The sequence below is a fragment of the Leuresthes tenuis genome, unplaced genomic scaffold (genome assembly GCF_036924035.1).
Source record: "Leuresthes tenuis unplaced genomic scaffold, fLeuTen1.0.hap1 SCAF_18, whole genome shotgun sequence".
Classification (NCBI taxonomy): domain Eukaryota; kingdom Metazoa; phylum Chordata; class Actinopteri; order Atheriniformes; family Atherinopsidae; genus Leuresthes; species Leuresthes tenuis.
In genome coordinates, this window is record NW_027325372.1 from 852,183 (window position 1) to 878,628 (window position 26,446).

The 26,446-nt window shown below is 48.1% G+C and overlaps 4 protein-coding genes across 6 annotated transcripts in view; 1 reads left to right on the plus strand and 3 right to left on the minus strand.

Moving 5' to 3' along the window:
* Positions 1-3,491: 3,491 nt before the first annotated feature.
* Positions 3,492-7,009, minus strand: cdca8 (cell division cycle associated 8). The gene is made up of 11 exons (XM_072371220.1): positions 6,923-7,009; positions 6,591-6,683; positions 5,574-5,702; positions 5,446-5,486; positions 5,297-5,372; positions 4,349-4,416; positions 4,186-4,268; positions 4,021-4,119; positions 3,811-3,940; positions 3,658-3,744; positions 3,492-3,585 (listed from the first exon to the last, which is right to left on the minus strand). The coding sequence occupies exons 2-11, from the start codon at positions 6,679-6,681 to the stop codon at positions 3,550-3,552; spliced, it is 840 nt and encodes a 279-aa protein (XP_072227321.1). The 5' UTR covers positions 6,682-6,683; positions 6,923-7,009; the 3' UTR covers positions 3,492-3,549.
* Positions 7,010-7,444: 435 nt separating this feature from the next.
* On the plus strand, positions 7,445-10,843 carry airim (AFG2 interacting ribosome maturation factor). The gene is made up of 4 exons (XM_072371228.1): positions 7,445-7,883; positions 9,218-9,391; positions 9,462-9,580; positions 10,379-10,843. The coding sequence occupies exons 1-4, from the start codon at positions 7,615-7,617 to the stop codon at positions 10,417-10,419; spliced, it is 603 nt and encodes a 200-aa protein (XP_072227329.1). The 5' UTR covers positions 7,445-7,614; the 3' UTR covers positions 10,420-10,843.
* Positions 10,844-10,951: 108 nt separating this feature from the next.
* Positions 10,952-12,616, minus strand: cldn35 (claudin 35). The gene has a single exon (XM_072371227.1). The coding sequence runs from the start codon at positions 11,639-11,641 to the stop codon at positions 10,952-10,954; it is 690 nt and encodes a 229-aa protein (XP_072227328.1). The 5' UTR covers positions 11,642-12,616.
* Positions 12,617-13,981: 1,365 nt separating this feature from the next.
* The window catches only part of ago4 (argonaute RISC component 4), a 40,281-nt gene continuing 27,816 nt past the window's right edge, over positions 13,982-26,446 (minus strand). For all 3 annotated transcript variants that reach the window (XM_072371190.1, XM_072371189.1, XM_072371188.1), the window contains exon 19: positions 13,982-16,859. In XM_072371190.1, coding sequence (XP_072227291.1) covers positions 16,751-16,859 — 109 coding nt within the window. In that variant the 3' untranslated portion in view covers positions 13,982-16,750. The remainder of the gene's footprint in view (positions 16,860-26,446) is intronic.

Sequence of the window (26,446 nt, forward strand, 5' to 3'; positions counted from 1 at the left end):
TCAGGAGCAGCAGAGATCTGCTCCTCTGGGGACGGATATTTGCCCAAAGATCTGCACTGAGATCATCTCTGAGTGAAAAGGAGGCTTCAGACGGGATTAAAGTCACATTCCAGACTTTATTTAAAGCTTTTATACATTTCAGTTCCACCAACACTTTATTCACAGCCGGGGGGGCGTCTGCAGCTCCTTTAAGGACTTTTTGGCTAACTGTGACGTGTCCATCCTGTTTCTGTGGCTAACTAGCTGTTAGCATGTAGCAGTGGCTAACTAGCTGTTAGCATGTAGCAGTGGCTAACTAGCTGTTAGCATGTAGCAGTGGCTAACTAGCTGTTAGCATGTAGCAGTGTAGCCTCTGTGTTTCTGCTCATGAAGTCTTCTGTGGACAGTCGTCTCTGACAGAGACACACCTGCCTCCTGCAGATGGTTCTACACCTGGAACACACCTGACCCAAACGTTATGGTCGTATATGCAGTAAATATGTGCTGATAGAACATTACAGCTGAGACCACATCTCCTCCAGTAACACCAGATATTGTATCGATATAAACTTCCATCCATATGGAAAGCCAATCAGGCTATTCTTTGCTTCCACGTTTCTAAATAAAAGGTTTTTTTTTATCTTTTCATCCTTCTCCGTGTGACAACAGCTGCCTCGCTGCTGTAAACGGCAGAAGAAGAGTCTGGTCAGAAGGTGCAGAAGAAGAAAGAGGCGGAGTCAGAGGTTGGAGGCTCCCTGTTTGGGATTCTTTATTCCTTGTATTCTGCTTTAGTTTTCCGGCCCGTGTGTTTGATTCTTGTCTTTATTCTGAGATGTTCCCTGGTCTCAGTCTCACCTGCTGTCCCTCTGCTCATCAACCCTCCCGTCACCTCATCGCTGTCGTCATGGTAACTGTCAGCCCGTTTCTCTGAGTGCTGCTGGTCAGTTCAGTAACCGTCTGGGTTTCAGTTTTACTCGTTGTCCTCATAAAGCCACCTTTACCGTCTCTTTGTCCCCGTTTCATCTAAAGTTCTGCATTTGGGTCCTTTTCAGTTTTTCACCAGAAACTCTGACAGAATCAATCGATCAATCAGCAGAAAGATACGATAAAGGCAGAGCTGAGGAGGCTAAAAAGATGCTGGAGTCAAAGGAGAAGAGCTGCAGCAGTAAAAACAACATGGAGGAACCTTTCAGAACCTGATCCAGACTGAACAGAACCCTGCAGCTCACCTGGATGTGTTTAACCACAACATGAGCTCCAGCCCTGTGGATGATTTATGCAGCAGGGCTGCTCCGTGACCTCTGACCCCGCCCCTTCCATACCGCACCTGTCAGCACGCGCTGCCCACGCGCTCAACAAAAAGCAACCCAGCCGTGCAGGACGGCACTTCTCCAGCCACCTGGAGAATTAAAAAAAAGAGCATCTAATCTATTCAGATTCCACAGCAGAAAATTCCTGTGAAATGGAGCAGGTGCGCGAGGCGCGTGCTCCGCTAACGAGGGAGCTGAACCGCACGCACCGCTGACCGCAGCATCTGTTGTTTGCAGCGATGCGGGGCTGGTTTCCGCCTCTGCGACACGATCCACGGCGAGAGGCAGCAGGAGGAGGAATACAGGCAGAGGGGAGCGGGCCACAGGGGTCCCAGGCCGGGGCCACAGGGGCCCCAGGCCGGGGCCACAGGGGGAATCCAGCGGGAGCCGCCGCGTCCAGACCCAGCCGACCCACTTCATTATCCCAACAAGCTCATCAGGCCTAACGACGCTTAACGAGCCTCTAATTGGCAGACTACGGTGTCCCTGGAGGTCAGAGGGCAGGTGGCTGCCAGCAGCAAGTCACGTGGCTCACCAACGTTCCTCTGAGCAAACAAAGTCATGGAAGGGCAGCAACTTCTCCCACAGCAGAAGTTTGGAGGCTCCTAAAGAGAAGTACGTGTTCGGATCATCATTTACCTGTTGTCACCCGATTCAGGGCAGCTGCCCCCTGAGACTGCTTTAAAGTCACTTAGAAAACAACAACACGGAGAAACTTAGTGAAAGTTCAGCCTGAAACTATTCTGCAGGAAACGAGCAGCAGCAACGCGTCCACAGGGAGATGCTGCCACCTGCTGGGCACCGAGCAGCGGTGCAGCTGAGGGGCAGATTTATACCAACTTTCACACCTGCAGCGTTGATTTATGCTGTTTTGGAAGGATTCCATAATGCAGCAATATTTCTCCACAGTGGAGGTGATCAGAGACATCATTTGTTCCCATTTCTTTAGCTGCATCTATGAAAAACAGCAAAGAAAACACAGTTTGACAGACAGAAAATAGAATTTCTGCAGCAACAAGGTGATTCCCAAAGAGCTATTAGCTGAAAACTTGGCATATCTCAGCATGGTGTGCAGTGTGTCCTTAAAACATTTGAGGAAACTGGACAAGTGGAGGACAAAAGAAGAAGTGTCAGGCCTAAAAAACTATCTCCAGCAGATGAACAGGATCTGAAAGTGATGTCCTTAAGAAAGAGGAAAAAATCCAGCTGTGACCTGACAGGACCTGAGAGATGCATCTGGACCTTCAGCTGATCCATCTACTGTTGGCCCAAGCCTCATCAGAAATGGGCTCCATGGAAGGGTGGCTGTCAAGAAGCCGTTCTTAAGGAAGGGAAACAGGGAGAAAAGGCTGAGCTGTGCCAAATGACACAAGAAGTGGACTGAAAATCAGTGGCAACAGGTCTTATGGAGGGATGAATCCTCCCCAGAGCCCGGACCTCAACATTATTGAAGCAGTGTGGGATCATCTGACAGAGAACGGAACAAAAGGCAGCCCACATCCAAAGAAGAGCTTTGGGATGTCCTTCAAGAAGCCTGGAGAACTATTCCTGAAGACTCCTTAAAGAAATGACAGAAAGCTTGTCTCAGAGGGTTCAGGCTGTGTTGGAGAATAAAGGAGCTCAGACCAGAGATTCACTTTAAAGCTGCTGAGAACTGATAAAAACTCGGTTTCTGCCTCAGATTCTGGGTTTATGTTCATGTTTCAACATGTTTCAGAGAGTCTCTGCAGCTGCTTCCTGTTTCAGTGTAAAATTTATTTTTGCTTCTTTTAACTTGCTGCTTTTCTCATGAAGTAATGGATGTAAAGATTTTAAAAGGTAAAAAATAAAAATGTACAGACAAAAAAAACACCTTCAGAGCTCAAAATACTGACATCAGTTCTACAGACAGTGAACATGTGAATGTTTTCATAAAAACATGGAATGAAGAGTTCAGCAGCACCAGAAAAACAGATTAAAGTTTGAAACAGGAAGTTACAGAAACATCAGCCTCATCCATCCATCCCATAACGCTCAAGTCCTCCAAGAGGAAATCATCTCAGCTCCGAAACAGACTTCATTTCATGGTTTTAGTTTGAAACGAAGGTTCAGTCAGAGCCGACCATTCAGAAACCTTTTAAAGACGCTCAATGGATCAGAACAAGTTCTAATAAAATCTAACTTATTATAAAATCTACCATCTGAGAAACAACCATAAAAACAGAAAAGCTTAAAGGTAAAGAGGCTTTGTTGGAAGGGTTGTGGATCCGGGCCGGTCGGGTCACTCCGCCGTCCCGCACAGAGAGGTGAGGCGATTCTGTCGGAAGGAAGAACAGCATCAGAACCAGACCCGGCGGGACAGAGCGGCGCTGCAGAGGCGGAGCTTTACCTGCAGCAGGCGAATGCTCCTCAGAGCCGTCTCATCCAGCAGAGACAGGTCCACAGAGTCCATCTGGCTCGCCAGCAGCTGAACGCTCTGCAGTGACAGCACAAGTTAGGTTCTGTCCAGCTGCAACAGAACCGGGTCCAGAGACAGACTCACCTCGCCGTTACCGATGGGGACGTTGATGACGATGTCCTCGCTCCCTGCAGCGATCGGCGAGCCGTTGACCGAGATGCTGTAGACCCGCTCTTTGTGGCGAGGAACTCTCACAGCGGGGGTCTTCGGGAGTCTGAGGACCAAGCGTTGAGCAATGAGAAGCCCGTTCAGAACCAGAACCACAGAGAGGGTTAGAGTCCAGGTGCGACTCACCTCGGGTCGAAGCGCGGCGTGATGAGAGGCGTCGGCCCCATCAGTAAGGAGGAGTCCAGCATGCTCCTGGCAGGAGTGACCAACGGCTTCCTGTTGGACCTGAACCCAGAGACACGTCAGCATCTGCTCAGCCTCTGAACCGAGCACAAACGGGCCTGAACTCACCGTCTGATGGCGGCGCTCTGCTTGCTGACCGTCAGCGCCTTCGCTCTTTTGGACGTGGTCGGGGGCTTTTTGGCGGTTCTGCCCTGAAAAGACAAAGAAAAGCAGCCGCTGCCAACATGTTCGACCACCGAAGCTCCGACACTCAAAGAGAATCAGCCTCTACCCTCCGTGTGGTGCTGGGGGTGTTTTCATCGTCCGAGCTGGACCTGGCTCCGCCCTTCTTCCTCGCCGCTGCGGGTCACAGAACGCACGGGATCAGCGTTTCGTTTCAGGGTAACTTAAAAACTGCAGGAACATGTTTCTGCATTTATCATTTTATGTTGTAAACTCTATTTTTCTGAATTTCTGTCTGAATTCTCAGTTTTTATCCCAGTTAGTGCCGATTATGTTTCTGTTTCTGTATTTATCAGACGCTTTTATCCAAAGCCACTTACAGATGAAGATATAACAGCTTTATAAAAAGCTAACAATAAGCTACATAGAAGGAACCCAGGAGTCCGACTCTGTCAGAGGGGACAGAGTAGAGATAGGGTGCAGGCATAGAAGGAAGAGCAGAAAGACTTTATTATTCACCTTTTAGCAGTTATTTGGTTTATTTCAGTCCAGATGTTGTCATAAAGGCGCATCATCAACCACATCATTGTGAAATGTTGGTTGACAAATCCATTTTTAGACAAAATGTGACCTTTTTTTGTAGAATTTTGGCTAATTTTTGGGTCCTTCTTGCACCAAGGATTTTCTTTTGTGTGCCAGGATTCTCAATATTGACCTTAAAGTCAGAGTAAAACTGAAATAACTGCAGAACAATGTGTTATGAACTATTCGGTCAAGCACAGAGTTTCTGTTTCTGTATTTATCAGACGCTTTTATCCAAAGCGACTTACAGATGAAGATATAACAGCTATATAAAAAGCTAACAATAAGCTACATAGAAGGAACCCAGGAGTCCGACTCTGTCAGAGGGGACAGAGTAGAGATAGGGTGCAGGCATAGAAGGAAGTGCAGAAAGATAAAGTGCAGAGATAGAGGGGGGAGGGAAGTACAAGGTAAGTGCTGGGATAGGAGATGCTCTCTCAGAGCTGGGTTTTCAGGAGCTTCCTGAAGAACATACTTTTCTTGACGGATTTCATGAGGACGGCGTGATCCTCGGCGACGACGCTCTCCACTATGGCCGCCTCCTCTTCTCTCTGCGCAGAAACAAAAGGTTTTAGCGGCGCAGAGCAGCTGGAACTGATGATGTCACACGGGCGCCGCGCTCACCTTCAGGCTGTCCACAGCTGCAGGCTTTGGTTTGTCGGCCTCTGCAGACACAGAACGAAGAGCTTTAGTCAAACCGTTTAGTCAGAAACGTTTTTACACGATGTGCACGTGCGTGTGCACAGACTCACTGCAGTGCTCCAACCACACCACCTGCCGCACCGCTTTGGGCAGTTTGATCAGCGCCATGTTGTAGCTGTTGTCTACATCTTTGAGCAGCTGGTTGATCTTCTCCTTCAGCTGTCCAACTCGGGTCTTCACTGCGGGAACAAACCAGCAGATTATTACCTTTAAAACGGGTTTAATTACCAGCTGAGAGACGCTTCTGTCATCGAGTACATGATGATAAAATAGGGTAAAACACGATGGAAAAGGCTGTTTCTACAGAGCTCTGTGAAACCGACGGCGGGGACGTTAACCGGAGAAGGCGCACTGCAACAGGACTCGCTGTAACGTGACCTCATCACGCCGTCCCACAGAAGATCGCATCACAAGCTCAAGTTACGGTTAAACGGGAGCAGGAGGAGGACGCCGCCCTGCGGCTTGTGACCCAGAAACCGTTCAGTCGGATGTTCTGAAGGAGCCAAACAGCTGGTTTCATCCTCTGTGGGGGAACACTTTGGATTCAGGGCGAGTGACGCTAACCAGGAGCAGCTCAGTTACTGAAGCATCCGAAAACAAACTGCAAAATCATGCTGATAAATAATCAGGATCTCAGTATTGATCTAAATAATTGTATAATAATCATTATTTTAGGGTTACTGTGGGACGGAACAGCGCTGCCTTAAGAATGAATGTGCACAGGAGGCTGTTATTCTGTTGAAAAGGCCACAAAAGGTGCAGGAATACAGTCATGAACGGAGGTATATCAGCCCCCAGGTGCTCCAGGACAGCTTCAGCTCATAAGAAAAGTTTCTGCACCTGAAATGGACTCAGAATCACAGGTTTAAGGTTCACAACCTGCTGTGGTGTCGTTTTAAAGCCGCCCTAAACACATTACTGGGACAACACATCTTATATTTACTCTGTTCCCTCAATGTTTCCATATCCTGCATCCATGAGAACATACCATCAACAGAACATGTAACCTTAAACATTCATTAGGGACGTAAACGAGTGAAGGCTCAGTTTCTTCCGCCAGTTTTTACCTTCGCTGTCGAAATCTTCCAGAAAAGCCTCCAGCTTCGCGGACTTTGGGTTGTTCTTTCGCTGCCTGGTGGTCCTCTTCCTTGGAGCCATGTCTGCACGGACACAGAACAAAATAACGTGTTCACACAAACATGAACCATCAGGGTCACGAAGTTCCGGTGAGGAGTCACCAGACAAGCTAACCTGTTAGCTGCTAACAGGTTAGCTTGTTAGCGTGGACACGAGCAGCTCCCGCGCGCTTATTCATCATAAAGTTAGTTTTTAATCTTTTAAATTAGTTCCAACTTTTAGTTTAATCGTGTTGGCGTGAGTTTGATAATCAATGTATTACCTGACACTGTTTTCTTCGACGTCCTCGGTACTCTGACTCCTTCACAAAGCCGTTTTCAAATGTCCGCGCGAGGAGGGGCCAACGAAGTCAGCCAATGAGAACGCACGTTTACTTACGTCAAGAAAAAGCTGTTCTGGGCACATCAGATGTGGCATTCCCGGACAGCTGGGAATTTGACATTTTTATCACCACCTCGGAAAAAAAGCCAGAAGAAATCGAATTTCAAAGTTTCTCATACAGTTAATATTTTGCATATTCTCCCAAAAAAGCAACCAAGATAATATTTTTTTATTTTTAATTCTTGTTCAAGTATAACATTGGACATAGTACTTTTTACACAAAGCTGCGTCCTTACTTAAGTTAATTATATAAGTTATGGCAGAAGAACGTGAATATGATCATTATTAGTAAATAAATAAAAGTAGACTTCTTTGTTTTTCCTCTTAGTGTATCGAACGTGAACAGTGGGAGTTCAGAGTGGCGGGAGAGCTCAGATCTCCTACTTTTAAGGTGTCTCAAAGGCAACAAACGTCAGTGTTTACATCAGGAGACCGGAAACGAGTTCAGGCAATATGGCAGAAATGTGCGGCAGCGTGGAGAGTCATCAAAAGCGGGTGTAAAGTGATTTAAAGTCGCGTTAACGCTCAGACTGAAGGTAAAGAACATCAAAGCTTCACCCGGAGGCCCCAGATATGTCCAACCCGGCGCTCAGCTCCCTTCACCAGGCGCTGCGGAGAGGTTTCGAGACGCTGGACACGAACCGGGAGGTGTGGAGGAGCGCGTTGGCGGAGTGCAGCCCGCTGCTGGAGTCTCTGGGGAACCTGGCGGAGCAGATGAGGGCTCTGTCCAGCGTGCACATCTCCAGCACGCCGCTCAGAGACTTCCCGGAGCTGCAGGAGCGGCTGCATTTCAAGCTGCTGCAGGCCGCCGACACAGTGCTGGGAAAACTCAGCGACAAGATGTGAGTGACACACCAACAGATGCAAAGCCCCGCAGACCCGACAGGCGATTAAAGCACCTGCCAGGGTGACATCGGCCTGCTGCAGGAGCCCTTCGGTAGATTAACAGATGATGGAGGCATGGGGCTCAAAGTTGATCCACCTCTGGTACTTCTCTGAAAGAGTTTTCTCACATTCAAGTAAATTTATGACTAAATGTCAAGTGAATCTTTTTTATTTCAAAGGTCTGTTACATGTTGTGCTGTTATACAGTAAAGCACAGAGAGAAGGAGAAGCTTGCTGGTGTAGATTAGTTTGACTTGAGCACCTCAGTGTTCGCAGGACCTCCGTTAGTGTTTTTCACAAGTTACAGATTGTGTTGTTTAAGGTTTGTTAAAGTGCAGTTTCTTAATCTTTGCAGTTTTATTATGTCTGAGTAGATTGCACAGATCTGTCAGTGATCTGTGATGAAGTGATTATGAGCAGCCAGGAGGGATTTTATCTCTTAGATGGAGGAAAATACGATTGAAGGTGTGAGGAGACTTTCACCTTAAAACAGCCATGATCCGCCAGAGGGATTAAAGTTTATTTTGTCTTCTTATTTTTAGTCTCTGACAAGATAAATCTGTTCCAGAGACAAAAAGATTACCATAATCTGCAGGTTAATGTTCAGCCTGGAATGAAACCCGTTCATCAGGGACGTTGTTCTTCCAGTTTAACATCCAAACCTTGTATTAACAGGTGATGGAGGCATGGGGCTCAAAGTTTATGCACCTCTGGTACTTCTCTGAGAAAGGAGACATGAATATGTTAATGAGCTCCGCCCACTTCTCTCCTGCAGCTTAAAGCACAAATTGCAGTAAAAATGATCAGAATCAGGAGCTGTTCACAGAGGATGTAGCAGCTTCTACCTCATGTTCATTTCCAGCGACACAGCTGCACACATCTGTCTGCTTGAGAACAGTTTGCCAATTTCAGATGTATAGAAACACGTAAAAAACACCAGAAGAACATTTGTTAATGATAATAATATTATGTAAATGCACAAAGAAATGGGCCAATCACTCTGCCTCGGGTACTTTAAGTTTATTTCTACTTTTACTTTACTAATGAGTATTTCTCTCTGTAGTTTTACTTGTTTTAAATATCCAGATGTTGCTTCCTCCTCTGACTGCTCCATGTGTGCTGAGAGCGGTCAGGATGGATGTCTTCTTCACTGATTCGCTCCTCATTGTTACAGCGGTCTTTTACACTGTTGTTCTCTGTGGCTCCTTCAGCTAAAAACAAAAGGTTTTCACAGCTGATGTCAGAGCGTCAGAGGAGCCTCAGCTGCTGAGTGACAGTCTGATTCCCTCAGGTGCAGCCTGCAGTCGGTCAGAGACGCCGTCAGTAACCAGCTGGCTGCGCTCCTGCAGCTGCAGAACGCTGGAGGTTTGGGTCTGCCGGCTGTGACCGAGCGATCCGCCGCCGTCCCATCAGTCGCCGACATGCTGGAGTGGCTTCAGGACGCCGAGCGCCACTACAGACGACAGTATCCTTCCTGCTGACCTGTGCGTGTCTGTGCTGCGGTTTGCTCGTGTTTCTCCTGAGCGGCGCTTCAGATTCCTGCGGAGGAAAACCCTGCTGCAGACGCTGAGACCGGATCAGCTGTCGCTGCTGGAATCTGCTCCCAGCAGATGGAAGTCTCTGGAGTCTCCGGACGCAGAGCAGCGAATCACAGGTGAGATCAGAAACAGGGAGGAGCTTTAGAAGCAGGTTTTAAACTTCTTTCAGTGTTTTCTCCATCTTTTGAAAAGAAAGAAAAATAAAGGACTGACGTTCGGGGACAGAACCGGTCCACTTCGATGAGTTCTTCTGTCAGTTCTTCTGCATGTTTCAGCTTCAGTTTATATCTTATTCAGGCAGAATTTCAAATGTCTCACGGCACAGAAACAGCTAAAACAGGTGTTCAGTTCTGGTGCTGATGGACCATCAGATCCCATAAAATCATCTGGAACTCCTCCCACCTGGTGACCCGTTTGAGTCTCTGTTTCTGAAGCTTTTCTGAACATTAGAACGTCAGCTATGGTGCACCACGAGGGTCACTTTTAGGATCATTAAGCACATCCAGCTGCTGCTGGACTCTACAGCCTCACCAGGATATTATATAAGTTATTATATTATTCAGGTTCCAGTTCACTAACGAAGCAAAGATGATCTTAAAAAATCTGCATCTGATTAAACTCGTCTGTGTGGAGTCACCACAGTTTTAACTGCAGTTAGACTCTGAGTCACTGCTGCCTCGCAGCATCAAACCCTTTCTTCTCCTCCAGCTGTTCACAGCAACAACATCTGGGGATGCTGATTTTAGTCCTGATGCTCCGAACCGTTGGAACCAGAGTTTATTTCATTGGTTATCAGCATTTAGACTGAAACATTTCAGAGTTTTACGTCAGGTTTAATGTTTTTATTAATGCTTCTTAAATAGTTTCAAAGACATTTGGAAAATCTAAAATCAGTAAACTTTGTGTTCTTCCAGATATTCTGTGCAGAGTTTCCTTCTTCATGCAGTCGCAGTGAAGCTCCTGAAACAAGCTAAACTGGTCCCAGAACTGCTCCAGAACTTTGAGCTGAACCTCCGACTGTCGAGGAAGAGGAGGACACATGCACACGCACGTGCACACGTGCACGCACACGAAAGAGGACGACAGCTTTGAAACACTCCTTATCAAACTTTATTTCACATTTCAACACAAACTCAGTCACAGCATCATCTGAGGAAGAATTCACTGCAGAAACGCACCATGTTGCTGACAGTGAAGGCAGCACGGTGCTGCTTTCAGGTGCTGCTGTAAAGAACAGTTAATACGAAATGCTAAAGACAAACATGACAGAGATAAAAAAATTTAGATTTAATGGATCAGAAAATATTTAGATTTCAATCTGTTGATAACTGAGAGGAGAAGCCCCCCCCCCCCAGCTGTTCACGAGGCGGAACAGAAACATCTGGAAGATGATTTCTGGGTCTCCTGCCCCGGCTCCTGCCCCGCCTCCTCCCCCCGGCCCCTGGCTCCTGCCCTCCTGCCCCCAGCTCCTGCCCCCGGCCCCCCCCCTACACGTACTCCTTCAGTGGGAGGTTGTTGGAGGTGATGGGTTTGGGTGGATCTGGTGCTAGGGCAGGCGAGTTGGCGAAGCTGCGGCCGATGTAGCCCCTGCGGTAGCGGCCGTCCCTCTCCATCAGCGGGCAGGTGCTGCACAGCACGGCGCCGCTGATCATCAGAATGACGGCGGCGGCCCAGCCCAGATAAATGGCCTGGCCCAGCTCCCGCTTGTGCATCGTGGGCACGTTGGGGTTGTAGAAATCTTGGATGACGGTGTTGGCGGTCCAGGACACCGGGATCAGAACGCACAGGCCTGTGAGGATGAACAGGACCCCGCCTGCCAGCGCGATGCCCGCCTTGGCCCGGCGGTCGTCGCCGGCGCAGGTGGTGCACTTCATGCCGCAGCAGGACACGGTGCAGGACAGCCAGCCCATGAAGATGGCGATGCACATGAGGGCGCGGGCGGCCTGGATGTCGGGCGGCAGCGCCAGCATGGAGTCGTAGGTCTTGCACTGCATGTGGCCGGTGGTCTGGTAGATGCAGTTCATCCAGATGCCCTCCCACTTGATCTCTGAGGTCAGGATGTTGTTGCCGATGAAGGCCGACACCTTCCACTGAGGCAGGGCGGTGACGGCGATGGCCATGATCCAGCCCGTCACGGCGCAGGTGAAGCTGATCAGCTGCATGCCGGTGTTCACCATGACGGCAGCTTCTTCTGGAAGGTTCTGTCTCCTGATGACGGCTCTCTTCTTCTTCTCTTCCTGGCTCGCGTTGCTCCTACAGTCTCTTCCTTAAAGGCAGGTCAGCAGCCATCTTCTTCTCTTTGCCCTCCCAGCTTCGGCTCGTTTCATCAGACGATCTCCAGCTCACTTTCTCCTTTTCATTCCTGACTGACTCACTGAATTATTGAGCAGGCTGAGCCGAGCCGGCGCCTGGCGGTCCGCAGACCCGGGTTCGATCGGTTTGGGCCCAGACAAACGGACGGGTCTGAGCTTCTGGTTCCAGCTGCAGGACGGAGGAGCTGCAGTTTGTTCCAGTGTCAGAGTGGTTGGTGTAGCCTTACTGAGACGGATCAGACTGAACCTGATACCCGGGCTGAGGCCGCTGTGAGCGTATCCCGTCACAGCGAGGCCGAATAAACGCGTTTTACCTTCTGCTCAACAGAAACCCAGCTCCAGTCCGGCTGGGAATTAAAGTTCCTCCTGAGCACAAAGCAAAGCTGCAGGTTTCTGCGCTCCGGCGGCTCAGATGAAGCCCGGTTTGGAAAGAAAAGCAGAGCTCATTCACAGCGAGCGGCGCCGGGTTCTGAGCCTCGACGAGGACACTTCAGCCTCCTCCAGCAGCAGCTCAAATGGGTCAGTCTGGTTCCAGGAAGGGTATAAATAACAAATCAGGGCCGTGTGGTCAGACCTGTGGGTTAGTGGCGCTTCAGTGGCGTCCCTCCCATCCTCAGACCTGCCCGGAGCAGCAGAGGGGAGGAGGGGGGAGCCAACAAAGGGGGAGGGAGTGTGTCAGTGGCTCAGCTAACAAAGACAACATGGGGGGCCTCTTCAGTGGGATTACCCCCCCGCTCCGCCCAGCTGCACAGAATCAGCCTCCTTTTGTGCGGCAGCTCAGAGGAACAGAGCAACAGGTGAAACGTGTTCGCTCCAGAGAAAGATGGCCGAGCCCAAACAGGAGGCTGATCTGAGAGCAGCCAACTCATGAATTAAACATCCCGACATCAAGATCCGCGGCTCGGGTTTCCTCTCTGCAGAGGCCTCGGCGCTCAGTGGTAACCGTGGTCATGACAACCGGCCAGGACACAGGAAGCAGGTGAGGCGGCGATAACGGACCCGGTTTGTTTGGGTCGTTTCCAGCTGCCTCCACCTTTTATTGCACCGTGTCTCTGTGAGTGAACAGCAGGAGAAAATAAGCTGCTGTCCGGTTTAATGGTTCTGGAGTAAAACCCAAAGATCTCAGCCCCACATGAGGCCCATTTGGACCAGACAGCTGATTCTAAAGCCTCACATCCAGCAGCTTATTTTCTGTGATGCTCTGAGGTCCGTCTTCTTCCTCAGGAAGGTTCCGGCTTTGTTTGGTTTACTCTGAGGCGTTCGATAGAGCAGAGTGTGTCGATGCCTCCATCTTCTTCCTCAGGAAGGTTTAACTGACCCGGACCGAGCTGTGGGAGAGTTTCCTGAGATTAAACAGCTGGAAACAGATGCAGGAACATCTGGCTGCAGCTGGTCATGTTTCTGTTACATTCTGCCTCATGTTGGAAGCTTTAATTCAGATGCATTTCCTGGTTAAATAAAGTTTTACATCAAAGTTTCATGTGACTCGAGTGTCATTAAAGACGATTTGCTTTGAAAGAACTTCTCATTTATTTAGTTTGTGAACCTGAAAAAAGGACATGCAGCCCTCCACGGTGCTCATTTATCTCCAGATGTTTCTTCAGTGCAGCTGGATTTCAGACTCTGAGCTGCACCCGGCAGCTGATCTCATACCAGCTTCCTGCAGGTAGAACAGTGACGTCAGAAATAAGAAAAGTCCTGAAACCAGCCCCGAGGCGTTTGGTAGAGCAGAGCGTGCTGATGCTGCGTTCAGGTGCAGCAGGTTTGAATCAGTCTTCTCCAGAGGAAGAAGATCTTTGTTCAGCTGATCGATGGTTCGGATGCTGCAGAGCGTCTCCATTCGGCTAAAATGGGCCGACTGTCAGCTACTGAACTCAACTCAGCGCTCTGATCCAAACGGAACCAAAAGCACGTCTTTTACATCCAGGTGTGGAGCAGCCATCTCTGGTGATGAAGTTAACGAATGAAATCCTTCAGCCAGCCTCTGATAACTGATCCAGGAACTGCTGTGACATCATTATTTATCTGATAATATTATATATAAAAGTAATATTCTGCATTACCTGTGATATCTGCAGCTGTTTCTGCACAACATTTATTGAACATCTGGAGTTTCAGAGCCACAGCTGGGAGTCAGAGTGCTGAAACAGTTCATCAGGGGGGGGTCAGATCAATAAAAAGCTCAAATAATGACGACACGTCTGCTTTATGGCCATAAAATACCGATTTATTACTTTGCACATTAACAAGATTTCCCTGCAGGCTAAAAAAAAAAAAAAAAAAAAGTCACATAATAACAGCGAGTGAGCGGCCCTCTGGGGGCGGAGCCACCGCAGCCCCTCACAACCAATCAGAGGAGCCCTCCTCACCGAGCCAGAAATAATAAAAACAGCTGTAACGCCCCCCCAACAGGAACCGAAGAGGAAAACAAAATGAGAAGCACAAAGTTACAAAGTTCAGATATAACAAGATATCAAAGTTTAAAAATAATTAAACGCTCTCTTTTCCGACCAATGAGCAGGGAGCTCTAAAAAGATTAAAAAGAGGTAATCCTGCTCCGCCGCCGGGACCCCGCCACACAGAGGAAGTGCGTCGTGAGGGGTCGGAGTTGCCATGGAAACGGGAGGCGCAGCCACAGGGCCATACCGGAAGTGGCCCGGCACAGAGGGGGGGGGGGCGGGCTCTTTAACGGGTCCACGTTTAAACAAAGTACCTCGTTTGGATTTGAACACGACGCAAAGAGCCGCACCCCCGCCCCCCCCTCAGAAACCTCCCAAATGGAGCCTTTAAAACACACGGGACAGAAATCGCTAGACTAAAACAGTCCCACTAATAAACTGAGAAACATTTACCCCAAAAAGATTTTTCTTTCTCATAATAAATATGATTCAAAAAGTTCATTTTTTTATTTCATGTTAAAGGACGATACTCTGGCATGCAGGCGAGCAAAATCTACATCAGTTACTTGAAAGGAAATAGTCTAAAGTCTACAACTATTCCACCAAATGCACATTCCCACTGATTGATACGAGCAAATTAACCGAAACCAAAGATAAAAACGTAAAAAAAACAGACAGACGACCACGATGAGGACAGGTATAGCTTTGTGTGTCTGAAGTCTGGATCTGGGTTCATATTGCTTTATGATGTCACAGGCGGGGAGCGACCGATCAGCTGGTGACGTCCAACACCTTCAGAACTAATCCCGCCTCCCGCCGGCGCGCACGCCCTCAACAGGAAGGTGCTCAAACTCATTCATAGTAAACCTGCTGCTTTACGGGTGGTTTATTACAAAAGGGTTTTTAAAGTGAGCGGGCCGCCCTGATGAGGCGTGCACGGCGACCGTTTCCCCTCCCCGTTCTGCAGCATCCAATCTCAACACCAGGGGGCGCCAGCGTCACTGCGCCCAGTGTCTGACCAGGCAGTGCTGTTTAATCCAGTGTTAAAAAAGGGCCTTAAAATACCAAATGAATGGATGGGTATACTTCAAATACACACGGTAAGAAAAACAGCTTTAAAAAGTCTAAAAATCCAACTGATTTTAACAAACCATCGACTCGGTCCTGATTGTCTCCATCCATCTCACGCCGGCCACACAACTCCTCCTCCTCCTCGCCACAATGCTACAAAGAAGCCCGGCGCCGCCCTTTAACCTGCAGCTCCACAGCTAACGTCTATTCCTGAAGTCGCACTAACTATAGAAGTGGCTCTGCTGCCAACCTTAAAATGTCATCACAATAGTAACATCGACAACAACAACAACAACAACATCAATGATAAACTAGTAAATCTAAACAACAGCTTTAAGATAACCACAAAACATCTTATATTAAACTTTTACAAATCTGCTTTGTTGTATGTATAAATGCATAAAGGTACGAGAGATCGACAGTGCCCTCCGTTGCTTGCCTAGCGTCCCGGGTCAGTGCAATGAATTGGCCGGTACCAGTGAAGGAGGCCGAAAGGAAATAAAGTCCAGAGGCGCCCGGCAGTGCCACCATCCGGTCGGGTCCGAGGAAGAACGAGATCCCGCCTTTTAAACCGGAAGCCAACGCGAACGGGTCGACGGGCCCGACCGGGGCCGCCACTGCTGCACGCCGACCCGGCTTCGCCCACCGCTTCAAATGGGTCCAGTTCCACCTCAAAGCGACTGAAAGCGTCTGAAGCGGAGGGTCCGGGTGGATCCATCCGTGTAAATATATGCTTTCTGTCCTGTATAAAACAACAATCTGAGGCATTTACAGCAGTTCTCTCCGTGGTTTCCCTTTACAGTTCAGTGGCCTGCCATGAAACACATGCACACACACTCATACAGCAGGACACGTATGTACAGATGCACGCACGCACGCCTCGATAAGACGGGAGGAAAGTAGCAATGGGCGTGGACACCCAGGTCACCTCGCTTGTAAAAGACCGAAAAGGAGAAAAAGTTCAAACACGCTCATAAAAAGGAAAAATATATATATGTATATATATATATATATATTTATATATATGTAATATATCGTTCTGAAAAGGTCGAGTCCCCGCCGTCTCTGTTCAGGCAGAGTTCCCTCCCCACCACCCATAAACCCCAGACCTTGTGACAGATTTGGCCCCGAGGGGCTTTGAGGTAAAGTAGATCAGAGTCCTGCTGAGCCGGGGGAGCGGCGCTCCTCGCTCGCTCCGTGTATCTGACGAACACGTGAGTGCAGACATTCAAAGAGAGGAAACCAAAACCAATCAAAACAATGGCTCAACGTGTGTGTGTGTGTGTGTGTGTGCAGCGGCGCTCCGCGGAGCTCGCAGTGCTGGATTGCTGGTTGAAATGGCGGCGGGACGGGGAACGCTGGCTGGAAACTGTTCCCCCCCCTCTGTGAGCCGCTTTGGTGCCGATCAGAGAACAGAGTGAGGATGAAGAGAAGAGACCACAGGGAAGGAGAGAGGAGGAGGGGGGAAGAGACAGAGGTAATCCACAGGTGGACGGGCGCTTCTTCAGGCAAAGTACATGGTGTGCTGGGTGTCATAGTGGATCTGGACCGCCTTCGCCAGCGCCTGGGGGTCCCGGCCGTTACTCTGGCCCGACACGTGGCTGCCTTCAGCGCTGCAAGACAGAACGGAGGAAACAGAGTGAACACACTACGGAAGCCCAGAGGGAGTCTGAAGACTGTCCTGAACCCCAGTGATGAACAGAAGCTGGAATCAGCTGCAGAAGAGACCGAAAACAACAAAAACCTCCTCCAGGAGCAGCGAGCGGGTCCGACTCTGAGGAAGTGGCACCAATAAATCAGCCAACAGGAACCAAGTGCTTCTGCTGACGTTTGTGTGTTCAGCAAGAAGCTTTAAAGCTGCTGGGAAAGCTGGTCGAACACTGCTGATACGGTCAAACTACCACCACCCGACTCCTAAAGGGGCTTTAAGAGGTTTCAAAGGTTCTGGAGACAGTTCAGTGACCCGGGTCAGTCAAACGGTCCAATTAAACCCGTGAGAACACGCCAGATAAAGAGGGTTTAAGGTGCTCTCACCTTTAGACCTTTGGGTCAGTCAAACGGTCCAATTAAACCCGTGAGAACACGCCAGATAAAGAGGGTTTAAGGTGCTCTCACCTTTAGACCTTTGGGTCAAACGGTCCAATAAAACCTGTGAGAACACGCCAGATAAAGAGGGTTTAAGGTGCTCTCACCTTTAGACCTTTGGGTCAGTCAAACGGTCCAATTAAACCCGTGAGAACACGCCAGATAAAGAGGGTTTAAGGTGCTCTCACCTTTAGACCTTTGGGTCAGTCAAACGGTCCAATAAAACCTGTGAGAACACGCCAGATAAAGAGGGTTTAAGGTGCTCTCACCTTCAGACCTTTGGGTCAGTCAAACGGTCCAATAAAACCCGTGAGAACACGCCAGATAAAGAGGGTTTAAGGTGCTCTCACCTTTAGACCTTTGGGTCAAACGGTCCAATAAAACCCGTGAGAACACGCCAGATAAAGAGGGTTTAAGGTGCTCTCACCTTTAGACCTTTGGGTCAGTCAAACGGTCCAATAAAACCCGTGAGAACACGCCAGATAAAGAGGGTTTAAGGTGCTCTCACCTTTAGACCTTTGGGTCAGTCAAACGGTCCAATAAAACCCGTGAGAACACGCCAGATAAAGAGGGTTTAAGGTGCTCTCACCTTTAGACCTTTGGGTCAGTCAAACGGTCCAATAAAACCCGTGAGAACACGCCAGATAAAGAGGGTTTAAGGTGCTCTCACCTTTAGACCTTTGGGTCAGTCAAACGGTCCGATAAAACCCGTGAGAACACGCCAGATAAAGAGGGTTTAAGGTGCTCTCACCTTTAGACCTTTGGGTCAGTCAAACGGTCCAATAAAACCCGTGAGAACACGCCAGATAAAGAGGGTTTAAGGTGCTCTCACCTTTAGACCTTTGGGTCAGTCAAAGGGTCCAATAAAACCCGTGAGAACACGCCAGATAAAGAGGGTTTAAGGTGCTCTCACCTTTAGACCTTTGGGTCAGTCAAACGGTCCAATAAAACCTGTGAGAACACGCCAGATAAAGAGGGTTTAAGGTGCTCTCACCTTTAGACCTTTGGGTCAGTCAAACGGTCCAATAAAACCTGTGAGAACTCGCCAGATAAAGAGGGTTTAAGGTGCTCTCACCTTTAGACCTTTGGGTCAAACGGTCCAATAAAACCTGTGAGAACACGCCAGATAAAGAGGGTTTAAGGTGCTCTCACCTTTAGACCTTTGGGTCAAACGGTCCAATAAAACCTGTGAGAACACGCCAGATAAAGAGGGTTTAAGGTGCTCTCACCTTTAGACCTTTGGGTCAGTCAAACGGTCCAATAAAACCCGTGAGAACACGCCAGATAAAGAGGGTTTAAGGTGCTCTCACCTTTAGACCTTTGGGTCAGTCAAACGGTCCAATAAAACCTGTGAGAACACGCCAGATAAAGAGGGTTTAAGGTGCTCTCACCTTTAGACCTTTGGGTCAAACGGTCCGATAAAACCCGTGAGAACACGCCAGATAAAGAGGGTTGAAGGTGCTCTCACTTTTAGACCTTTGGGTCAGTCAAACGGTCCAATTAAACCTGTGAGAACACGCCAGATAAAGAGGGTTTAAGGTGCTCTCACCTTTAGACCTTTGGGTCAGTCAAACGGTCCAATAAAACCTGTGAGAACACGCCAGATAAAGAGGGTTTAAGGTGCTCTCACCTTTAGACCTTTGGGTCAGTCAAAGGGTCCAATAAAACCCGTGAGAACACGCCAGATAAAGAGGGTTTAAGGTGCTCTCACCTTTAGACCTTTGGGTCAAACGGTCCGATAAAACCCGTGAGAACACGCCAGATAAAGAGGGTTGAAGGTGCTCTCACCTTTAGACCTTTGGGTCAGTCAAACGGTCCAATAAAACCTGTGAGAACACGCCAGATAAAGAGGGTTTAAGGTGCTCTCACCTTTAGACCTTTGGGTCAGTCAAACGGTCCAATAAAACCCATGAGAACACGCCAGATAAAGAGGGTTTAAGGTGCTCTCACCTTTAGACCTTTGGGTCAGTCAAAGGGTCCAATAAAACCTGCGAGAACACGCCAGATAAAGAGGGTTTAAGGTGCTCTCACCTTTAGACCTTTGGGTCAGTCAAACGGTCCAATAAAACCCGTGAGAACACGCCAGTTAAAGAGGGTTTAAGGTGCTCTCACCTTTAGACCTTTGGGTCAAACGGTCCAATAAAACCTGCGAGAACACGCCAGATAAAGAGGGTTTAAGGTGCTCTCACCTTTAGACCTTTGGGTCAAACGGTCCAATAAAACCCGTGAGAACACGCCAGATAAAGAGGGTTGAAGGTGCTCTCACCTTTAGACCTTTGGGTCAAACGGTCCAATAAAACCCGTGAGAACACGCCAGATAAAGAGGGTTGAAGGTGCTCTCACCTTTAGACCTTTGGGTCAAACGGTCCAATAAAACCCGTGAGAACACCCCAGATAAAGAGGGTTGAAGGTGCTCTCACCTTTAGACCTTTGGGTCAGTCAAACGGTCCAATAAAACCTGTGAGAACACGCCAGATAAAGAGGGTTTAAGGTGCTCTCACCTTTAGACCTTTGGGTAAAACGGTCCAATAAAACCCGTGAGAACACGCCAGATAAAGAGGGTTTAAGGTGCTCTCACCTTTAGACCTTTGGGTCAGTCAAACGGTCCAATAAAACCTGCGAGAACACGCCAGATAAAGAGGGTTTAAGGTGCTCTCTCCTTTAGACCTTTGGGTCAAACGGTCCAATAAAACCAGTGAGAACACGCCAGATAAAGAGGGTTTAAGGTGCTCTCACCTTTAGACCTTTGGGTCAGTCAAACGGTCCAATAAAACCCGTGAGAACACGCCAGATAAAGAGGGTTTAAGGTGCTCTCACCTTTAGACCTTTGGGTCAGTCAAACGGTCCAATAAAACCCGTGAGAACACGCCAGATAAAGAGGGTTTAAGGTGCTCTCACCTTTAGACCTTTGGGTCAGTCAAACGGTCCAATAAAACCTGTGAGAACACGCCAGATAAAGAGGGTTTAAGGTGCTCTCACCTTTAGACCTTTGGGTCAGTCAAACGGTCCAATAAAACCCGTGAGAACACGCCAGATAAAGAGGGTTTAAGGTGCTCTCATCTTTAGACCTTTGGGTCAAACGGTCCAATAAAACCTGCGAGAACACGCCAGATAAAGAGGGTTTAAGGTGCTCTCACCTTTAGACCTTTGGGTCAGTCAAAGGGTCCAATAAAACCCGTGAGAACACGCCAGATAAAGAGGGTTGAAGGTGCTCTCACCTTCAGACCTTTGGGTCAGTCAAACGGTCCAATAAAACCTGTGAGAACACGCCAGATAAAGAGGGTTTAAGGTGCTCTCACCTTTAGACCTTTGGGTCAAACGGTCCAATAAAACCAGTGAGAACACGCCAGATAAAGAGGGTTTAAGGTGCTCTCACCTTTAGACCTTTGGGTCAGTCAAACGGTCCAATAAAACCTGTGAGAACACGCCAGTTAAAGAGGGTTTAAGGTGCTCTCACCTTTAGACCTTTGGGTCAAAGGGTCCAATAAAACCTGTGAGAACACGCCAGATAAAGAGGGTTTAAGGTGCTCTCACCTTTAGACCTTTGGGTCAAACGGTCCAATAAAACCCGTGAGAACACGCCAGATAAAGAGGGTTTAAGGTGCTCTCACCTTTAGACCTTTGGGTCAAAGGGTCCAATAAAACCTGTGAGAACAGGCCAGATAAAGAGGGTTTAAGGTGCTCTCACCTTTAGACCTTTGGGTCAAAGGGTCCAATAAAACCTGTGAGAACAGGCCAGATAAAGAGGGTTTAAGGTGCTCTCACCTTTAGACCTTTGGGTCAGTCAAACGGTCCAATAAAACCTGTGAGAACACGCCAGATAAAGAGGGTTTAAGGTGCTCTCACCTTTAGACCTTTGGGTCAGTCAAACGGTCCAATAAAACCTGAGAGAACACGCCAGATAAAGAGGGTTTAAGGTGCTCTCACCTTTAGACCTTTGGGTCAAAGGGTCCAATAAAACCTGTGAGAACAGGCCAGATAAAGAGGGTTTAAGGTGCTCTCACCTTTAGACCTTTGGGTCAAAGGGTCCAATAAAACCTGTGAGAACAGGCCAGATAAAGAGGGTTTAAGGTGCTCTCACCTTTAGACCTTTGGGTCAGTCAAAGGGTCCAATAAAACCTGTGAGAACACGCCAGATAAAGAGGGTTTAAGGTGCTCTCACCTTTAGACCTTTGGGTCAAACGGTCCAATAAAACCTGTGAGAACACGCCAGTTAAAGAGGGTTTAAGGTGCTCTCACCTTTAGACCTTTGGGTCAAACGGTCCAATAAAACCCGTGAGAACACGCCAGATAAAGAGGGTTTAAGGTGCTCTCACCTTTAGACCTTTGGGTCAAAGGGTCCAATAAAACCCGTGAGAACACGCCAGATAAAGAGGGTTTAAGGTGCTCTCACCTTTAGACCTTTGGGTCAGTCAAAGGGTCCAATAAAACCTGTGAGAACACGCCAGTTAAAGAGGGTTTAAGGTGCTCTCACCTTTAGACCTTTGGGTCAAACGGTCCAATAAAACCCGTGAGAACACGCCAGATAAAGAGGGTTTAAGGTGCTCTCACCTTTAGACCTTTGGGTCAAAGGGTCCAATAAAACCTGTGAGAACACGCCAGATAAAGAGGGTTTAAGGTGCTCTCACCTTTAGACCTTTGGGTCAGTCAAACGGTCCAATAAAACCTGCGAGAACACGCCAGATAAAGAGGGTTTAAGGTGCTCTCACCTTTAGACCTTTGGGTCAGTCAAACGGTCCAATAAAACCCGTGAGAACACGCCAGATAAAGAGGGTTTAAGGTGCTCTCACCTTTAGACCTTTGGGTCAGTCAAACGGTCCAATAAAACCTGTGAGAACACGCCAGATAAAGAGGGTTTAAGGTGCTCTCACCTTTAGACCTTTGGGTCAGTCAAACGGTCCAATAAAACCTGAGAGAACACGCCAGATAAAGAGGGTTTAAGGTGCTCTCACCTTTAGACCTTTGGGTCAAACGGTCCAATAAAACCTGTGAGAACACGCCAGTTAAAGAGGGTTTAAGGTGCTCTCACCTTTAGACCTTTGGGTCAAACGGTCCAATAAAACCCGTGAGAACACGCCAGATAAAGAGGGTTTAAGGTGCTCTCACCTTTAGACCTTTGGGTCAAAGGGTCCAATAAAACCCGTGAGAACACGCCAGATAAAGAGGGTTTAAGGTGCTCTCACCTTTAGACCTTTGGGTCAGTCAAAGGGTCCAATAAAACCTGTGAGAACACGCCAGTTAAAGAGGGTTTAAGGTGCTCTCACCTTTAGACCTTTGGGTCAAACGGTCCAATAAAACCCGTGAGAACACGCCAGATAAAGAGGGTTTAAGGTGCTCTCACCTTTAGACCTTTGGGTCAAAGGGTCCAATAAAACCTGTGAGAACAGGCCAGATAAAGAGGGTTTAAGGTGCTCTCACCTTTAGACCTTTGGGTCAGTCAAACGGTCCAATAAAACCTGAGAGAACACGCCAGATAAAGAGGGTTTAAGGTGCTCTCACCTTTAGACCTTTGGGTCAGTCAAACGGTCCAATAAAACCCGTGAGAACACGCCAGATAAAGAGGGTTTAAGGTGCTCTCACCTTTAGACCTTTGGGTCAAACGGTCCAATTAAACCTGCGAGAACACGCCAGATAAAGAGGGTTTAAGGTGCTCTCACCTTTAGACCTTTGGGTCATTCAAACGGTCCAATAAAACCTGCGAGAACACGCCAGATAAAGAGGGTTTAAGGTGCTCTCACCTTTAGACCTTTGGGTCAAACGGTCCAATAAAACCCGTGAGAACACGCCAGATAAAGAGGGTTTAAGGTGCTCTCACCTTTAGACCTTTGGGTCAAACGGTCCAATAAAACCTGCGAGAACACGCCAGATAAAGAGGGTTTAAGGTGCTCTCACCTTTAGACCTTTGGGTCAAACGGTCCAATAAAACCCGTGAGAACACGCCAGATAAAGAGGGTTTAAGGTGCTCTCACCTTTAGACCTTTGGGTCAGTCAAACGGTCCAACAAAACCCGTGAGAACACGCCAGATAAAGAGGGTTTAAGGTGCTCTCACCTTTAGACCTTTGGGTCAAACGGTCCAATAAAACCCGTGAGAACACGCCAGATAAAGAGGGTTTAAGGTGCTCTCACCTTTAGACCTTTGGGTCAGTCAAACGGTCCAATAAAACCTGTGAGAACACGCCAGATAAAGAGGGTTTAAGGTGCTCTCACCTTTAGACCTTTGGGTCAGTCAAACGGTCCAATAAAACCTGTGAGAACACGCCAGATAAAGAGGGTTTAAGGTGCTCTCACCTTTAGACCTTTGGGTCAGTCAAACGGTCCAATAAAACCTGTGAGAACACGCCAGTTAAAGAGGGTTTAAGGTGCTCTCACCTTTAGACCTTTGGGTCAAAGGGTCCAATAAAACCTGTGAGAACACGCCAGATAAAGAGGGTTTAAGGTGCTCTCACCTTTAGACCTTTGGGTCAAACGGTCCAATAAAACCCGTGAGAACACGCCAGATAAAGAGGGTTTAAGGTGCTCTCACCTTTAGACCTTTGGGTCAGTCAAACGGTCCAATAAAACCTGAGAGAACACGCCAGATAAAGAGGGTTTAAGGTGCTCTCACCTTTAGACCTTTGGGTCAGTCAAACGGTCCAATAAAACCTGCGAGAACACGCCAGATAAAGAGGGTTTAAGGTGCTCTCACCTTTAGACCTTTGGGTCAGTCAAACGGTCCAATAAAACCTGAGAGAACACGCCAGATAAAGAGGGTTTAAGGTGCTCTCACCTTTAGACCTTTGGGTCAAACGGTCCAATTAAACCTGCGAGAACACGCCAGATAAAGAGGGTTTAAGGTGCTCTCACCTTTAGACCTTTGGGTCAGTCAAACGGTCCAATAAAACCCGTGAGAACACGCCAGATAAAGAGGGTTTAAGGTGCTCTCACCTTTAGACCTTTGGGTCAAACGGTCCAATAAAACCCGTGAGAACACGCCAGATAAAGAGGGTTTAAGGTGCTCTCACCTTTAGACCTTTGGGTCAGTCAAACGGTCCAATAAAACCCGTGAGAACACGCCAGATAAAGAGGGTTTAAGGTGCTCTCACCTTTAGACCTTTGGGTCAGTCAAACGGTCCAATTAAACCTGTGAGAACACGCCAGATAAAGAGGGTTTAAGGTGCTCTCACCTTTAGACCTTTGGGTCAGTCAAACGGTCCAATAAAACCTGTGAGAACACGCCAGATAAAGAGGGTTTAAGGTGCTCTCACCTTCAGACCTTTGGGTCAGTCAAACGGTCCAATTAAACCCGTGAGAACACGCCAGATAAAGAGGGTTTAAGGTGCTCTCACCTTTAGACCTTTGGGTCAGTCAAACGGTCCAATTAAACCCGTGAGAACACGCCAGTTAAAGAGGGTTTAAGGTGCTCTCACCTTTAGACCTTTGGGTCAGTCAAACGGTCCAATAAAACCTGTGAGAACACGCCAGATAAAGAGGGTTTAAGGTGCTCTCACCTTTAGACCTTTGGGTCAGTCAAACGGTCCAATTAAACCTGTGAGAACACGCCAGATAAAGAGGGTTTAAGGTGCTCTCACCTTTAGACCTTTGGGTCAGTCAAACGGTCCAATAAAACCTGCGAGAACACGCCAGATAAAGAGGGTTTAAGGTGCTCTCACCTTTAGACCTTTGGGTCAAACGGTCAAATTAAACCCGTGAGAACACGCCAGATAAAGAGGGTTTAAGGTGCTCTCACCTTTAGACCTTTGGGTCAGTCAAAGGGTCCAATAAAACCTGTGAGAACATGCCAGATAAAGAGGGTTTAAGGTGCTCTCACCTTTAGACCTTTGGGTCAAACGGTCCAATTAAACCCGTGAGAACACGCCAGATAAAGAGGGTTTAAGGTGCTCTCACCTTTAGACCTGTGGGTCAGTCAAACGGTCCAATAAAACCTGTGAGAACACGCCAGATAAAGAGGGTTTAAGGTGCTCTCACCTTTAGACCTTTGGGTCAGTCAAACGGTCCAATTAAACCCGTGAGAACACGCCAGATAAAGAGGGTTTAAGGTGCTCTCACCTTTAGACCTTTGGGTCAAACGGTCCAATAAAACCTGCGAGAACACGCCAGATAAAGAGGGTTTAAGGTGCTCTCACCTTTAGACCTTTGGGTCAGTCAAAGGGTCCAATTAAACCCGTGAGAACACGCCAGATAAAGAGGGTTTAAGGTGCTCTCACCTTTAGACCTTTGGGTCAGTCAAACGGTCCAATAAAACCTGCGAGAACACGCCAGATAAAGAGGGTTTAAGGTGCTCTCACCTTTAGACCTTTGGGTCAGTCAAACGGTCCAATTAAACCCGTGAGAACACGCCAGATAAAGAGGGTTTAAGGTGCTCTCACCTTTAGACCTTTGGGTCAAACGGTCCAATAAAACCTGTGAGAACACCCCAGATAAAGAGGGTTTAAGGTGCTCTCACCTTTAGACCTTTGGGTCAGTCAAAGGGTCCAATTAAACCCGTGAGAACACGCCAGATAAAGAGGGTTTAAGGTGCTCTCACCTTTAGACCTTTGGGTCAGTCAAAGGGTCCAATAAAACCTGCGATAACACGCCAGATAAAGAGGGTTTAAGGTGCTCTCACCTTTAGACCTTTGGGTCAAACGGTCCAATAAAACCCGTGAGAACACGCCAGATAAAGAGGGTTAAAGGTGCTCTCACCTTTAGACCTTTGGGTCAGTCAAACGGTCCAATAAAACCTGTGAGAACACGCCAGTTAAAGAGGGTTTAAGGTGCTCTCACCTTTAGACCTTTGGGTCAGTCAAACGGTCCAATAAAACCCGTGAGAACACGCCAGATAAAGAGGGTTTAAGGTGCTCTCACCTTTAGACCTTTGGGTCAGTCAAAGGGTCCAATAAAACCTGTGAGAACACGCCAGTTAAAGAGGGTTTAAGGTGCTCTCACCTTTAGACCTTTGGGTCAGTCAAACGGTCCAATAAAACCCGTGAGAACACGCCAGATAAAGAGGGTTTAAGGTGCTCTCACCTTTAGACCTTTGGGTCAAACGGTCCAATAAAACCTGAGAGAACACGCCAGATAAAGAGGGTTTAAGGTGCTCTCACCTTTAGACCTTTGGGTCAGTCAAACGGTCCA